This window comes from Ptychodera flava, chromosome 13, assembly GCF_041260155.1.
Source record: "Ptychodera flava strain L36383 chromosome 13, AS_Pfla_20210202, whole genome shotgun sequence".
NCBI lineage: Eukaryota > Metazoa > Hemichordata > Enteropneusta > Ptychoderidae > Ptychodera > Ptychodera flava.
In genome coordinates, this window is record NC_091940.1 from 34,497,333 (window position 1) to 34,514,766 (window position 17,434).

Genomic DNA, 17,434 nt, shown 5'->3' on the forward strand with positions numbered 1-17,434 from the left:
AGATATGAAGCAGAAGAGGCCGTTTCTGTAGTTTCTTAGCATTTAGAATGTTAAACCAATGCATGATATGTTGCAGACAGAACGTGGGCACACGTCCAATTGATGGTTTCAACCATGGAAGAAATCGTACTGAACAGTCGGTAAGCAGCGAATTTGAAGTGTAAGGTAAATCATGGTACAATATCCTTCTACAAATTATGTTTAGACATATATGAGTAGTGTATCAGGGCATGAAACATCGCAACGAAATGGTAGGTTGGCAGGGTAGGAATTTAAGTGTATACCTTGTTCCTCTATTAGACTTCTTGCAGATTTGTGTAGTTGCTCATTGTCTCCACCTGAAATTTTGAGCATTTAGAATGTTAACCAATACATAATGTATTCCAGACTGAATATCGACACATGTCCGATTAATGGTTTCAACCATGGAAGAAATCATAATAAACGGTCGGTATACCGCTAACTTGAACTGTAAGGTAAATCATATTATTATACAATATCTTGTACAAAGACTTAAGGAAGTCTGTTTAGACACATATGAGTAGCGGCTACATAAAACATCGCAACGAAGTGGTTGGTCAGCAGGGTAGGAATTTCATTGTACCTTGTTCGTCCATTAGACTTCTTACAGTTTCGTGCAATTGCTCATTGTCTCGACCTGAAATTTTGAACATTAAGAATGTTAAACCAATACATGATATAGCAGACTGATGCATCATATATTTTAGTAAATGGGCCACTAAGATTACGAAAGACTCGGAACAAGTCCACCAAAAATCGATACGGTCAGAAAATATTGATTCTAACAGTAGTTCCCAAAAGCCACCATTTTCTGTTCGTTAGAGATTTCAGGGTCAGCATCGGTTTGCACAAATAATGGATGTAAAAAAACGATGCCACTGTAACGGTTAGTATCACACAAACGAGTAAAAGCAAGTCCTGGAATAATACAAACAAGTGTACAAAAAGTTGAAAACTATTACTCGTGGATTAATTACAACAACATCATGCAACTACTACACGTACTGTAAAAACAACGAGCATATTTACATATAATTACATATGTTAATGAATAACTATTAACTTTAAGTTCTTAAACACGAAAACGACAGTCGCCTGCTTTAAGTAAAAGATTAAGGCAACATTTAACATCAGACATACTCACCATTTGTGTCGCGTATAATAACTGCAATCACTATTGTCAACAGCAATGGCGTCATCGTTCTTGCTTTTTTCTAAAGTAACACTTATATGTGGAACTGAAACGAAGCACGTGAAAATAAACTATCATCAACCAAACTAGAGACAGGGTGGGACAGATATGACAAACATATACACGGTAGTATTATTGTAATCATACACAAGGCAATATGTCTTACTCATTTGCATAAATTTCCAACTAAATATCAGTGATATTATCTGTAGATTAGACCAGACCGCGATTTTGTTATGACGCCCATCACGGTCCATCGGTTGTGCGTCTGAAACCACAACCGGAAGCCTGGCTTGGTAAACTGTAAAGATTCTTCATGGCAAGAGAGGACGATTCTACATGAGGCAAAGTACACCCATTTTAAAAATATTGAATCCATCAATCTTTGAACGAATACAGCCATGGAAATTTATTGTACAGGGACGACTAAAACTACCATCTCGTTAGCGCTATTTAAATCGCATTTCAGGAGACCCACCAAGTCAATTTCAGCGATAACAAGGCAGTATTGCTGAAGGCAATGAGTACTTGGGCCGTGATAGAGTAATTTTGAGGACAATATATACTACTATTCAAATATGGTCTTGAATTTCCTCCTGTCAATTAGGCATTTGATTGACTGGTTATTAAACGAAGCAATTGCATGACAACGGCAAAATATGTCTAGCAACTTTTGTGGAGTTTGAGGCAGGGGTTCTTTATTTATAGTGGAAATTGCTTAAACTCCTTAAATATTCAAATTACAGCAAATTTCTTTTGTTCTCGATGGTAGATGTCTAATATTTAGATGGGCATATTTAGATTTCTACCCTATAGTTATCCCTATACACCAAAAATCGGACATCCAGCTCTATTGGCTTGCTCAGAATGAGATATGCGCATAATTAATGAGGTACAATATGTGGTGTCATAAGGTGTCCCATCATACAAATATGAAGGGTGTAGCACTTGTAGTTACTGAGTTGTGGACAAATATATATATTTGAGGTCAAAGGTCATTGAGGTCATGTGACATTTTGTCAAATAATTGTATTGCTAAGTTATTCCTATATACCAAAAATCAGACCTCTAGCTCTATTGGCTCGCTCAAAATTAGATATGCGCATAATTAATGAGGTACAATATGTGGCGTCATAAGGTGTCCCATCATACCAAATATGAAAGGTTTAGCACTTGTGGTTACTGAGTTATGGACAATAATGTATATTTGAGGTCAAAGGTCACAAGGTCACATGATATTTTGTCAAAATGTCTGAGATATCTGCGTGAACCGATGGACTCACTGATGGACTCACGGACGGATATGACCCAATCTATAAGCCCCCTGGACTTTATCCGTGGGGACAAAAAACTGTGTCAATGCATCCTTTAGGCAATATGAATACGATGAGAAACTAAATTTTTATTTTTCTTGGCCTTATACATGGGAGTCTATGGAGAACTGCCTTATACATGGGAGTCTATGGAGGTGTAAACTAAAAAGTCCTCTAACACGGCCAAATTCGATCGCATTGTGAAACAAATCGACGTGCATCTGTATGGGGTTGGGTACTATTCTTGTGCAAAGTTTGAAAGAAATTGACCAGGGCATGTCTGAGATATCTGCGTGAACGGACGGACGGACGGACTGACATGACCAAACCTATAACTCCCCCAGGACTTCGTCCGTGGGCACTAAAAACAACGCAACAGTTATTACAGCTACACCGGCGGTAGGTTCATATCCAGAGCCCCGTACGGTCTGCCGCCGTCGCTTGAAAACCTTACCTAGATGAAATTTTGTCTATAGGCTGAAATTTCGCCGAAGTTTGACAAAATTGCATCGATTTTTCAGGTTCATATCCGACATTTTTGAGTTTGAGTGCAGACAGAAATAAGTTTTGAGGCAACATGGCTGCGACCCCATGTTGACCCTAGCCCTGCGTACGATGCTATGTGCTACAGCTAACACACAGCATCGTACGCAGGGCTAAAAGTAGCGAGAGTTGCCGACATCGACGGTTATTTACGAGAAGTGAATAAAAGACTGGCATTTTTGGAAGCGATCGAGTAGCTGAGGTAGGCCGGGGTGCGACTTGGGCCCAAGAACGCTGAATTTCGGCAGTAATTTGGCTTTTTACGTCAAGTCCCAAATGGATTTGAAGTCACCGAACCTACGTACGGGTCTTTGCAGGGCTGTGGTGAGCGGGGCGATTAGCTGTAGCGGAACACACAGCATCGTACGCAGGGCTAGTTGACCCCAAGTGAAAATGTGTTCGCGATCAAATCTTCCTATATTTTTTCAGAATTTTCGACAAAATCATTGCTTCTTAAATCTTTTGTAAAATATAAAATACTAAAATAAAAATGCGATGTGCCATGTCTCCAGATTTCTAAAATATCGTTCGTTGACCGTTCGACGGAATACTCATTTCACAAACTTGTGACGCAGTTGAAATTCAATACTGACCGCCAAATAATCTTAATGAGACGAGATCATTCTATACATCCTCCAAATTATCCAACCATTCGCGTTAGAGTTCAGCTCGCTTAGAGTATCATAACATTCTTCGGCCTTCGTTTAGATCGACCCTAATCTCTCCCATTCAGGAAATAAATACACAAGCTACCTTGACAAAACTTCGTGCACCATCGAGGACCAAACGCACTACAAATCTGTCTTGACGTCATCATCTCCTTACATGGTAATCGGCATACCGTATTTTTTAGCAAAGGAGACACAGAATACGTCGGAGTATTCAGTTTCAAAACGTATTACATTGTGTGATGTTGTCAAAAAAGGTAATGTTACTGCAGTGGTATAAATTACAAAACACAAAAGTTCAAATCAGTTTATATTGACTGGCTTTACCCAACATTTCATATTGTTTCTTATGCCAGATTTGACCACGTGCTTACTGGCGACCCCTTTACATGCAAATTTTGTGTCAAATGGTGTGTTCTGCTGGAAAAACAAACGTACGATTTCTATATGAAGGAGGCGAAATTTGCCCTCAAACTCGAAACCACCCCTTTATATGGGGTGTACTTAGCTATTTTGAACGAGCTTCTCGAATCTGCAGCTCTATTTCGAAATGATGGTGTGGTTTTCTCAGCTCAAGGATAAGTGTTCTCCATCGCTGTGGGCATTACTATTCTCAACTGGGGGTACAGTTTCCAGTCGTAATGTTTTTCATTGTGTCCGGGATATAAAACCTTTCTTTTTCACACTTAATACTTTGATTAACACTAGTCCACATCTTGTCAGCGATTAAACATGTTTCAAGTTTAAATGTTAAATTCTGGTCTCGAGCCCTCTTGTTCGACCAAACTGAAATTACCCCTCCCACTTTGGCTCGTCCAGTGGGTGTAGCAAGGGTCGTGCCATCGCGTAGGAAACGGAGGGTGCATTAATTGTTGCATTTCATTTGTGGCAAAATCTCAGATAGAGAAGCATTAATATTCACATCTCACTTATTCAAGACTGGCTGAGAGCAGCACTTCCATTCAGTTAACATCATTACGCCATTTATTATGCCAAGAAAGATGAAGCCAAGACATTTTGCCCTCCCTGGTCTCAGCCAGAAATGGTTATACCTTACAGAGTTTTTTCCCACGGAATGAAAACAAATGTACTTGGGCTGAGGCCCAAGTACAATAATGTTCCTTTGTAAAGTTCTTTAAGGCTTCCCCTCTCTCTGTATTGTAATTTCCTCTGTTGTTCTTTTTGTACACTGCAGTTTTGATCAAAATTAATTTTCTGAGTGATTTTGCTGCTTATTGAAAGTGAAAATAAATTATAAAATAAATAAACGGTGAATTCACAGCGAAACTGGCTTCATAAGAATTCTAGATTGTAATACTTCCCACCATTGAGTGACATTTGAGATGTGTGTTTGAGCATTATCGCTTTTGAATCCACCAAACAGTTTTGAGAATCGAATCACTGCGATTAATATATTATATACTTTTTCGAGCAAAGTCTGAAAACAAGAAATAGACACATGATTGCTGCGGTAATAATTGCTTTGTGAGACAAAATACTAAGTTGATATCAAATAATAGCGATAATCCTCTTTCGCAGGTGGGTACACACTCGATTTCGGTACAAATTGGCTCCATTTGCTGCTTAGCTGCTCGTTTTACATGTTGCGCATTGTACGCAAATCTCGTGTATATACTAGTCTGCGGCAGGGGTTATTGCTTAACGAATCAATTAAGTTTAAGTCAACAGTAAGTTACTGTATTTTGGTCGAACAATTACCAACCGATCGCAATCGAAGGATGGTTGGCCTGAATTTAATCGACAGCCAACGGTCGCTCTCCCTGTGACCTTATTCTATCACATACAGAATAACTTTTGAATTTGAATTTTCACTTCCGATATAATTTTTTAAGAAAAGTACGAACGACGTCATTGTTACACTGTGTTATGCGTTTCATGTTTGCGCATCATGACGCACTCTAGTTTTTATTTCTCTTTCGTTTAAGGTGATACCGAAGGATTCAAATTGCTAAGCAACGGTTGCTAAGGGTAATTTCCAAAATCAATCAAAATACGAAATTTTCATGGTTTTCTGTTGCATAATAAAGATTTACAGAACCATACGATTCCAAAAGATGCAGGTTTGTCGCGCGATTGGTCAGCGACGTCACACATATACAAATTTTCACAGTTCTACTTAATACGTTTCAGCTCCTACAAATTTGCACCAAATTTTCCAAAATTTCAGAACGTAACACATTAGATACCTGTTTAGAGCCCCTAGCATGGATTAGGTTATCTCTTCAAGTACAAACGATTTTTGAACAGGAAAATATCTATTGTGTCATTTTGTGAAATTTTGAAGAGTTTTACGGCGATATCTCATAAACGGTCCGGAATTTTTAGAAACGCATGCTTATCTATATATTCTCATGTATTATTTTAATAATCCTACAAAATGTCAGCTAACTTGGTTCACATTTATAACGTACAAGCTGATCACTTACGTTCGGATTGTGTAAATCTGCACACACACAAACACTTTAGCAACGATTAAAATGCGAATCTTAATACCGACAAAAGAATAGAAAATGTTTCAATTGTGTCAATCTGAGAGATATTTGATAACCGAAATTAATGAGATATCAACAGTGGCTTCAGCTTCTCCTAAAAGTTCCACTGAAAAACGAATAATGGAACATTCAAATGAAATAATATATCATATTTTCGTTTATTTGTAAAACCTGTGAAAATTTGAGATTAGCACTTGGAAATTCTACTTTCGGTTGCTCTCTCAAAACTTAGACATACTGTACTGCAATGTTAAGCACGATATCGGAAGTACTCTCACTCTAGTTCCTAAAAGCTAGAGACTAACATTTACTCCACTAAACCAAAAGAGAAAGCCTAAAAAGTAATTTTCCCCTGACTTTCAAAACTTTGCTGCTTTTGATCACGTAAATAATCTATGGCTGCCATTTGCGAAGCACACCGATGACCAATTCCCTTCTCCAAGTGCTCACATAAAAAGTCACCAATTAGTACTATGTAATTATCCAAAGCTTACCTCGTTCACGTAGTTACCAGCAGCCACCAGCGTCAACTACAGTGGATAGTGTCGGCCTCACAATCGACTACTTGCGACAGAGCTTACACGAACTTAGATGACATTTATAATATGTGAACTTATATGTGTTCTAAAGTACAAGATATTTTTACTTCCTACGGGGGAGGATGGCGTAGCAACTTTTGATCGTCAATTTTATACACGTACTTCATATGCTGATTGTTCTGTAAAAGTTGAAACGATGAGTTTGTTCCAGAGCGCACACGGCAAGAAAACTACATGCAGATTTCAGTACATACCTGTAACAGGGTCTGATCAGTACCTGTAACAGTCCCTAAGAAATAACCTGCTGCAGGACCAGTAAAATTGGTCAGATATCAGGGGTGTTTGAATAGGTCTGTATCAGGCCTGGTATCAGGAATGTATGTTGTGATGTAATTTCTGAGTGTATCCAGTGCTGTGACATGATGACTGAAATACTGGTGAACAAACAGTGGTGTGTCAGTGTTGAATTTACAGGGTCTTAAAATTTGTCAGATTTAAGGGGTGTATATTTTCAGAAAAATTGACCAATTTAAATGACAAAAATGAATACAGGCACATTAAAAAATAAGTTACAATGTTACACTCTGTATTCAAATTGCTGTGTACAGTTCTCTAAATACAATGATGGGACAGGCAGAATGTTTAGGACCTGTCACATCACTGTGTCTACAGCACTGTATATAGCCATATAATCACAGCACTGGCCACTGACCTGTACATCAGCCCCGTAACAGCCATGGGACGTCTTTGCTGACACAGACCTGTACCACATGGGTTGTGTCAGGGTCTGTACAGGGCCTGTCACATGGGCAAATGTTTTTCGCTGTTTAATTTAATCTAACAATTCTCTGGTGGTTAATAAGCTGAGAACCCCCGTAAATTATACATTTTCTAAAAGCCTAGATATAGGGGAACATGTTGGTTACCATAGTGTCACCATTCTTTACACAACTATCACGCGACAGGTAATTTGCATAACCTTTCAAAAATCGGTTTTCCCTATGTTTTGTTTCAATGCTTTGAGATATAAAGCTGAAATTTGTGTGAGTGCAGGCTGTTATAAAGATCTTCCTAAGGGTGTCTTAGAATTTTTTAAACCTTCTAAAACAGTTTTTATGCCAGAAAGACTTCCAGAGCGGTGAATTTGACCCTAGTTGATTTCTTTAAAATTGTGCTCCAAAAAACCCTAAGCAAAATATATAAAATCTGAGACACTCTTTGGAAAAGCATTGTGACAGCTTGCATTCCAGAAAGTTTAAGTCAGATATTTTGGACTATTGAGACAAAACATAGGGAAAACCGATTTTTGAAAGGTATGAAAATTACCTGTCACGTGACAGTTATGTAAATTATGGTGACACTGTGGTTAGCAAAATGTTAGCCTATATCTTGGCTTTCAGAAAACGTATACTTTACGGGGGTTCTGACATTATTAACCACCGGAGAATTGTTAGATTAAAAAGGTCAATTTCTTGTCTTGGAACCTTAACATGAGGTTACAACGAAAATACCACAAAGGATGCACTCGGATATTGGCGCCGCGCCGCTAATGACTTTTCTCTACTAATGATGCGTACTTTTGAGGGATCTGATGTACGTTACAGTTAGTTTGTAAGTAAGGCTACCAGCTTTAAATAAAGAGTAAATAGATAAATAAAAAAATAATGTCCTCGTGCATCCTTTACAGTATTTTCGTAATCAAATAATCACAGTCATACCCATCCATAACCTTTTTATTGTACATCTTACATTCGTGACTGACAAGTTAAGTAGGCTGAGCATTAACCGCTTTTAGCTCGAGTGTTCACACACGGGGGCTAATGCCGTACCGATGTCTGTGTGTGACTGTGTCTCTCTGTCTCTCTGTCTGCCAGTCTACGATATCTCAAGAACCCCTGAACGGATTTAAGTCAGACTTGGTAAACAGGTATCATATGATAATGGCAAGAAGTGGTTAGATGTTGGCTAGCGAGGCTTGCATATTTCATGCCATTTTCATAATTAATGTTTAGAAAAAAACAGACATACAATGATAACGGCTTTATAACTAATTTTGCAAATTAAATACATTTTTCTATTCAGGGATATATCTTGATTAACTTCATCAAAGTCGATGAAATCTTATATGCATATCGAAGAAATATGATATGAAATTAATGAAAGTTGTGTATAGCATGTTTACATGTTACTAATTTGCATATTTAATTAACTTTCCCATGTGGGGTATAAGACTGGAAAGACTTTAAAAGAAGTATATGAAACTTGCTATGTATATTGATGTGATAATTAAGCTTATGTTGCATAAGTGAAAGATATTTTGCATTTTTATGTCAGCTAATTTATAATTTGTATATCTAATGAGCTTTCACAGTTTGTCATCTATAGCAGTTACACTTGCATATATAAATTGATCATACAATGACAGAAGTCAAAGAAATTTATTATATTTATTTCAGCTAATTACATATTTATATACTTAATGACCTTTGGAATTGATCTGTGGTAAATATTGTTCATGATGTTGATCATTACACTTTCAATAAAGTTGAAACAGGTGAGAAAAGTTTAAATTCACAGACAAATGCAATCTATACTGAAACACGTGAGCATTTTAAGTTCATATGTGGATATACATTTTTTCTTCTGATTTATAGCGATAATGCGAACGCTATCTTGGACGCGCTTCTGGATAGCCTTGCACTACATGTACAGAGCACGATACAGGTTCTGGCGATACGGTCCAATGGATCAACTGGAACCGCCGTTCAATACTGAAAGCACATGGGTGTGGGCGCCTGGAAATGGTAAATGTTACGGAACGTACGGCTTTTTAGCGCATGCAAATTTCTATTGTTCTCGATGGTAGATGTATAACAAATACTGGTACTGACGTGTTTTCGACGGTTATCGATATGTTTTCATTCCCTATGAGGGTGGCTGGTGTTGCAAATTTTCGACAACAATTGCTTGAGTAAAGCTTCTGCAACATTTCTGTACAGACATGTGTAGTCGACGATACGTTATATATTGAAGGGGTGGATGGCAAGATTTTACATGTATTGACACGTTAGCATAATCATGTGTACATTAATCATCCATTAAAGAGAAGACGTTGATCTAATAGAAAGGTAAATTTGATCATTGAAATACACACAAAGTGACGAAAGATGATGAGGAATCGAACAAGAGAACTCTCATCGCTCGATTTCTGAGCAGAGACAAGTCAGCCAGTTTCCGATACTTCCAACCACTAAAGAACAATCTGAAGACCTCAAGTGCATTAACACTTCACGTGTTTTATTTCTATTCATTCGCTGCTATAGGATACGGTATATCGAGCATTGTACACTCTCCCGGTAGATTGATTGATTGATTGATTGATTGATTGATTGATTGATTGATTGATTGATTGATTGATTGATTGATTGATTGATTGATTATTTATTTATTTATTTATTTATTTATTTATTTATTTTAAGGAAAACCAATGGAAACAATTCCAATTTGCACGCTCTACGAAACATAACTAAAACTCTAAAACCATAGAAAACAATGAAAACCTAAATTTTCTAAAAAGAAATGACATACTCAAAACTTCAAGTGAGACATCATGACAAGGCACTGAAAATGTTAAAAGATGAAGTAATATCAATGAGATAGGTGGCATTACACCATTCATTCAAAGAGGCCAAACATCTTTGAAAAGCTGAGAACTTCATACATTAAGCTTACTGACCACAAGTCTAAATATTGATTGTGTGTTTGGAGTCCTCAGAAGCACATTAAATATAATTCTGGAAAGAATTTGAGGACTGCCCTACATATCATTTACATATTTGCACATGAATAAAGTATCTTTAACTCGTCTTCGATGATGCAGAGGTGAAAGTTAAATGCTTGTACAATTCCTCATAATTACTACTGTTGTAAGAATGATTCGATCTGAAACAAAGGAAATTTACAAATTTCATTTGCAATCGCTGTATATTGCTCTGCTGTTGTTGTTTTTACTGAGGGAACCGTACTCCAGATGACACCCTAACCCACCCAACGTTGTCTTTTCTATCCCAGCTTTCAATTCTGCAGCTATGGTCTACTGTGATCAATAAAACAGTAAACTATATAAAATTAATTTCTACGAATCTGTTGAAAGTGTCTCGACTGCTTTTTATTCTCTTGAATACGTGTTCAAAATTAGGGCATTTGAATGATCGAGATTATCAACGAGGAAAAACCTAGAATCAGTATTTCAGAATCAATCCCGACCATCTATTTTATCACGATTAGTGGGCATCAGGACATGCTCCTTACATTAGTGGAGAGAGGTAGCAGCGTTTGGAACCATGGTGCTTAAAGTCTTCACATTCAAAAATAGCGATAAGATTGTGCACCGATCTGTGTCTTTTAGGGCGTTGGCAGCTTCAACAAAATTACCATCACCGTTAGAGCGTCCATCAGTGATGATAAAGGTCACCTTGTGGGCGTTAGACGCGGAGATCTGTAAACAGCAGTGAAAATAACTTTGTTGAAAGGTTGTTAGGTTGTGTTGGGTGCGTGGACCAACCCGCAACAGTGAATTGAATCATAATGAATACCCTATACTATGATATTCAATAATGTCTGGTTGAAGCATACTTGTCGTCCTCTGTCTTCATTAGCTGACAACGTTTGTTTTTGTTTTTTTTTAGCACCAACATCTTTCAGGACCCTGCTTTGCAAGATGACATAAAAAATAATGAGTACACTAATAATAGGACAATTAGTTCATTATTTCACCTGATATTATATCAACATTTCAGACTGCCACTAAGAGAACGGACCGAAATACTCGAATCTGGTACAGGTTTTGCGGGTACAAGTCTGCAATAGTCAATAAGACTACTCCATGGGAAAGTTTAGAAGTCAGCAGGGAACTTGAACGAGGTGGACCGCTTCTTTCGATTCCCGAAACTTGTTTATACAAACGATACTATTAACTATTATAAAGCCATCTCAAAAATTGAGACCTAAATATAAACAAAGAAGGACAGACAGATAGCATTGATAGCATTGATCGCATTGTCAGATAGATAGCATTGCCTATCCTAACATATGACGTTTGAAGTAATTCGATTCGTGGTGTTTACTTAACATCCTGCAGGATTTGAATGGGAATCCGCCGGCTTGAACGAAACACCGACAACAGTCCCAACGAAAGCGGCAAAGGGCTTCTCACTATGAAATATATGAAATTTGACAATTTTTTCCGTAATTGTATCCTTGTCCTGTATTTCATGAATAGGGCATAAAACGCATTGATGTAAATGGTATTGCAATTTGAGACTTTCCGCCTGTGAATATGATATGCGGAAGTTCCTCCAAGAGGAGAAGTCACTATCAACTTTCTGTACAGTCTTCCTCATAAGCAAGAAGAAGGAAGACACCCTGATAAGAGCAGGCTTCACTGTACCCAGGGTACTTGAGTTGAAGACTACTTATAAAACAAGTTCTAAGGGTTCAGACGAAGAAGGCCGTGATATCACAATTGTAGACAAGGTAATTACAAACTTTCCTTTCCTCTTACATCGCTTTTCCCGCCATTTCTGGCATGTGTGATCAAAGAGTTATCTGTTCAGTTTTATCAGACCAGTGACGTCACACTATGCTTTAGTTGAACAAGATATAAACAGTCATTGGGTCGACTGCATGCCGTAATCATATATACTTAGAAAATCGCGATACCTAGCAATATAGCATACTGGCAAGATTAGTGGCTTTTTTGCTTTGTTTGTTTGTTTTTCTCGGGGAAAGAGTGCGGATGAACTGCTACAGTATGTTTCATAGTTTCAATCACCGAGGAAATGAGTTTAACTTCATTATTATAGCGAAGCTAACACATTCTTGTTGTTTTTCTTTTCAGGCTACATCATGAAGCTTTTCACCATTTGTTTGTTGATGTGCCTCGTTTTCAACCAAGGTCAAGCTACGTCTAAACCCGTGGCGTCGTTTTTAAGAAACTTCTTTGGGTCGTGTGAGGTAGGTGCTTCAATGCCAGTGAAAACGTTTTAACCAAAACTGAAGACAGTTACTGTTATGTAACATCCGTAAGAATATCATTATGTACTATGATGATAATACAGATATACAGTCTCGGCAATTATTAACACGCTGATACCAAATACTTTGTAATTTGACAGCTGAAGAAAGTTTGGTGCCACAGGTTGAAGTAATGTAGTTGGTGTCCGTCAGAAGGGTAATCGACTGTAAACCTCGTAAAACTAAACTTCCAAGCCTTTAACCCTGACCCCTGCTGACCAATGACATCAATGAAAAATTTACTCCACAAGGTTCAACAAACTTGTAATAATCACTGATAATTGATACCGATAGTAAATGCCTCTAGATCGGCCTTCTCCTGTCAATATAAACTGCCCTGTGCAATTGGTGTATATGCTGCGTCGGCAAAAGTTTAAATGCCTGTACTCAATTAGGTGTACTGGTCCCGGTTTATTTTTCGTTGGCATCTCACCAGGACAAATATTTATAGAGAAACTTCAAACGAGGAAGAAATCGAATACTGTTCAACACCAGACGAAATGTGATGCTGTTTTGCAATGAATATAATGTGCTAAGGAAACACAATCACTTTTTTTTTTAATTCTAACCGATTTAGATATCATATCGGTTTTGTTCGATGCATTACTATTTAAACTATTATCATCCCCCAGACAGATCCGTCGGTTCCGACCCATTCCTTGTTCCCCGTCCCATCATTTGTTTCAGCGGTATTACCGTTCTTCCGACACAAATCGGAGTCTAGTCCTTCAATTTCTCCTCCAAGTCAGCGTGCAGATTATCACATAAACTTTTATCTTTCCTTTCAATTTTCATGATTTTACATTTTAACGAGGGTTTCCTTCTGATGTTTTTGTGCTTACCGGGAGATACGAATTCCGTTTTTGTCAACCTCATACAACCATGTGTGCCATTACATGTAAATTTGAGTGAATAATTAACATATTGGATATACCCATTTCCTTTTCCTGTCTATGTATTCATCAGACCTTTGGCGAAAAACTCAACTCTTCGTTAAATTTATCAACAGGTGAGTCAGTGGAGTCCCTGGAGTTCAAGGCCAATTAGCGGTTGCAGCACGGTCACCAGGACACGTACTATCATACGTCAAGGAAGAAACTGTCCCACGGAACTGTCACAGTCAGAAACGCGTTGTAAGTAGTATTTTCTGGCAGACACGGCATATTCGTTTTACTCTGTCTTGACTGTCTTGTGTTTTGCTGACAGACCTCAGCAACTGTCCCGCCACAGTCTTTTGAATGTGAAATTAATTTTTAACTGACGTAATATACGGTAACTCAAGGAATTTAAATGAAGCACATGAAAGCGAGCTTGGAGTTGAATTTAGCTCGTCCATGACAGAAGAGCGTGTCTACATTTTTTGGAAAAGTAGAAAACATGTAAGGTCAAAAACAAGGCAAACTTTATACATTAGAAGCCGATAAAGGTCGATCGCAGTTTTCATATTGAAGAAAAAGAAAATCTCTAGGTTTTTAATCTTTCTCATACCTTGGTTGTAGGCGGTCGACCGAGTGCCTTAGAAACGGCCACTTCTCTAAGGAGAAGTTTCCTTGGATCGTTCTCAGTCAGTGCGGCCGCATTTGATAGTAGAGTTGGATCCGCCTCACAACCGCCGCCTGTTGATCTGCTTTTCGTTCTCGACAAAAGTGGTAGCGTTGGTTTTAATCACTTTGCCACCCTTATCGAACATGTACAGGTAAGCTTCAAGGGCAGTAGCTGTAACTTTTCATGGTTTTTTCCACTACTGTTTTTGTTTTCAATGATCAGAACATGCTAAACGACTATCACTAATGTTATATCATAGTATCTTCACGACCTTGAAATCAGTCATACAGTTCCGAGTCCTTTATTAACGTCTTTAAAGATTCGTAAGATTTGGTAATGTCACTAATACCTTATTTCTGCTCAAATAATTATGCAAGTTAACATTAATTATGCAAGCCACACCCATTAAAACTAATCAGATCTTGCTATTCCCATACAGAATCTATGTAACACTGAATAATGTGACTCTAACTTCAAATTCCAGACGTTGATCAACCAATTCCCGGTGCCAATTGCATCAGACCAAACCAGAATTGCCGCCATTTCGTTTTCGAGCGCCAACCAAGTTGACCTTGACTTTAATTTCAACGCCTGTAACAGCAAGGCAACATGCGTTGCCTCAGTCAGGCAAATTGATTTTGAAGGTAAGGCCTTAAAATTCAAGCTATCATTCACTGCATATCTGAACACCCTATCTATCCATGAATCTCTGTTGGGACCAAGTGCCGCTATATAATTTTAGATGTGACGATTCACCCAAAAAATCATAAAAGCAACTCTCTTTGTTCTCATCTCGCTAAGAATGATGTAATCGTGATGTTGCTGTTTTACCCTGCAACATCAGGTGGATGGACACACACCACCAGAGCCTTGAACAAGGCCCGTAACGAGGCATTCACGACAGCAAATGGATCTCGGCAGAACGCCCACAAAGTGCTGTTCCTTATCACTGATGGACATTCGAACGGTGGGGGCGATGTACAAGCAGCTGCAAATGCCCTGAAGGAGACCGGTAGGTACAGTTGTGTACGCGTACAGCGGTTTTACACAAAACAAATACAGGTTGTACATCAAAGGAGAATGAAACGGCTCTTTGTGTCCATTGGAATCTTGTAGGTTACTCTCTAGCTCCCTGTAATCAACAACATACTTTCAAAATCTGACATTTCAGCCTCTACAATAAAATTAAAAGTCATGACAACGTCTGAGATGAACAAAATATTTTGATTATCGGCCTGAGGTGCTTTTCGACAACACAAGGTGTAAAATATTATTTACTATCATTTGCCGCACTATTGTTTCTGTATTTGAGTTTAAATAATCGCATTCGAGTTTACAAATGCGCACTCTTTGAGCAGTATGTAAAAAATCAGTGATCTCATGTACCGAGATTTACATCATACTATTAGCAATCTGTTTCTCTATCTGCTTGACTCAAATACTAGAATATGTCCAACTTCACATTGTCGATTTATTTCTTCTTGACTTCAGGGACTGAAATTTACGCTTTGGCGGTGACGGACAACGTGAACGAGGATGAACTCAAAGACATTGTTTCCGAACCAATACCAGACCATTTGTTCTACTACCAAAGCTTCCATGCAATGGCCAGCGCCTCTCGTTTCCTCATGATATCACGAGTGACGGTTTAATAAGCGTCATGTCAAAAATGGAATCTTTAGTTACAAGTGCGCCTCCAGCAGGGACATACTGTTAAGCTTCTCCCATTTTGCGCATGAGTTTTAGTAGTTTCATTATATACAGTAACAATTTGCTGCCTTCTGCACGTAGTGTAGTGGTGAGTGGAGGGACTGTGTATGACCAAATGCAATGGACTCTATATCAGATTGAGCGGTTGTAAAAAGAAATTTATTTTTCATGTTGACAATGAATGTTTAGTGTTTTACTGTGGAAATACATCAGATGAACACTAAGTTGACGAGGAAAGCGAAAAGCAGTCCACACAAGTGTTTTCATCATATGTAATAGGGCATCGTGTCCAATGCTGCTGTTAGATTTTCTTTCTTCTTATACAGCTTTCTTTGGCAACATAATGCATATTCCACTGAAATATCTGCGGCGTCTGATTTTAATTGGCGACGACAATAGGATTCATTAAAGTAATACGCACCTTTGAAATAAGTTCTCATCTATTGCTAATTCCTTGTCCTGGGAAACTTCAAACTATTCTCTTTCACAAATCAATGATAAGAGGTATGTAAGGATCATCATTCAGTTTTGATCGAACAGAAACGTCCCGGGTGTTCGACATTCACAAAAGCCGCCCTTCTCCGTGATGTGTCAATCGGGGATATCGGTGAAATACTTATCTTTTTCACGAAAAATCAAACTTATCTTTTTGCATCAACACACCAGAGACTTGTGGTATAATAAGAATCACTATACCTCTACCTGAGGCACACATTTCGGGAACAGTTTCAACATTCTCCGACTTTCCACATACATGATAACAACACGACCTATACCACTATAAGTCGATGTCAGACTCGATACCCTTGTCCTGATGTGAATACACTTGTTTGGCATTTGAAAGAATTAATCTAAAAGTGCAACATTTTCAGTACAGTTTAAAGCCGTCATTCCAGGTCACATTGTACACTACATAGTCCGAAGTATATGCCATATGTGGACATGTGAAGTGCGGGACTTACATTGTTTGCTTCGGAGTTTCATGAACATAGGGCCAAAGTACTTGAAAACTTGTACTACTATCGTGCTACCTCCAAGGTGTTCGATGATACAGTAACTGTTTTACCACATCAGAGACACGTCAGTGATTCCGCTGAAACACTGTTTCAAGATTATGTAAGCCTTTGAACTGATCAGAGAAATTAATAACTTTAACGATTGGGTGAGGTATACCGATGAAGGTGACACCGACTCGTTGATTGATTACACAATGTGATTCATCGAATATATCATCGTCCTCCTTCGACCCGTGTGCGTGCGCACATGTACACACAAAGGTGCACAGACACATACACACCTACACAATGCATATACA

General features: G+C 38.2%; 1 protein-coding gene across 1 annotated transcript; it reads left to right on the forward strand.

The window, feature by feature from the left end:
• The first annotated feature begins 12,161 nt into the window (after window positions 1–12,161).
• On the forward strand, window positions 12,162–16,297 carry LOC139148251 (vitrin-like). The gene is made up of 7 exons (XM_070719589.1): window positions 12,162–12,324; window positions 12,689–12,804; window positions 13,874–13,997; window positions 14,364–14,560; window positions 14,894–15,053; window positions 15,254–15,421; window positions 15,901–16,297. Exons 2-7 carry the CDS (start codon window positions 12,697–12,699, stop codon window positions 16,059–16,061), a joined length of 918 nt encoding a protein of 305 aa, XP_070575690.1. The 5' UTR covers window positions 12,162–12,324; window positions 12,689–12,696; the 3' UTR covers window positions 16,062–16,297.
• The last annotated feature ends 1,137 nt before the right edge of the window (window positions 16,298–17,434 follow it).

Coding starts and splice junctions, on each gene's coding strand:
- LOC139148251 (XM_070719589.1), top strand. CDS start 12,697: ATGAAGCTTTTCACCATTTGTTTGTTGATGTGCCTCGTTTTCAACCAA. Junction 15,054..15,253: donor CAGGCAAATTGATTTTGAAG/GTAAGGCCTTAA, acceptor CTGCAACATCAG/GTGGATGGACACACACCACC. Junction 15,422..15,900: donor AAATGCCCTGAAGGAGACCG/GTAGGTACAGTT, acceptor TCTTGACTTCAG/GGACTGAAATTTACGCTTTG.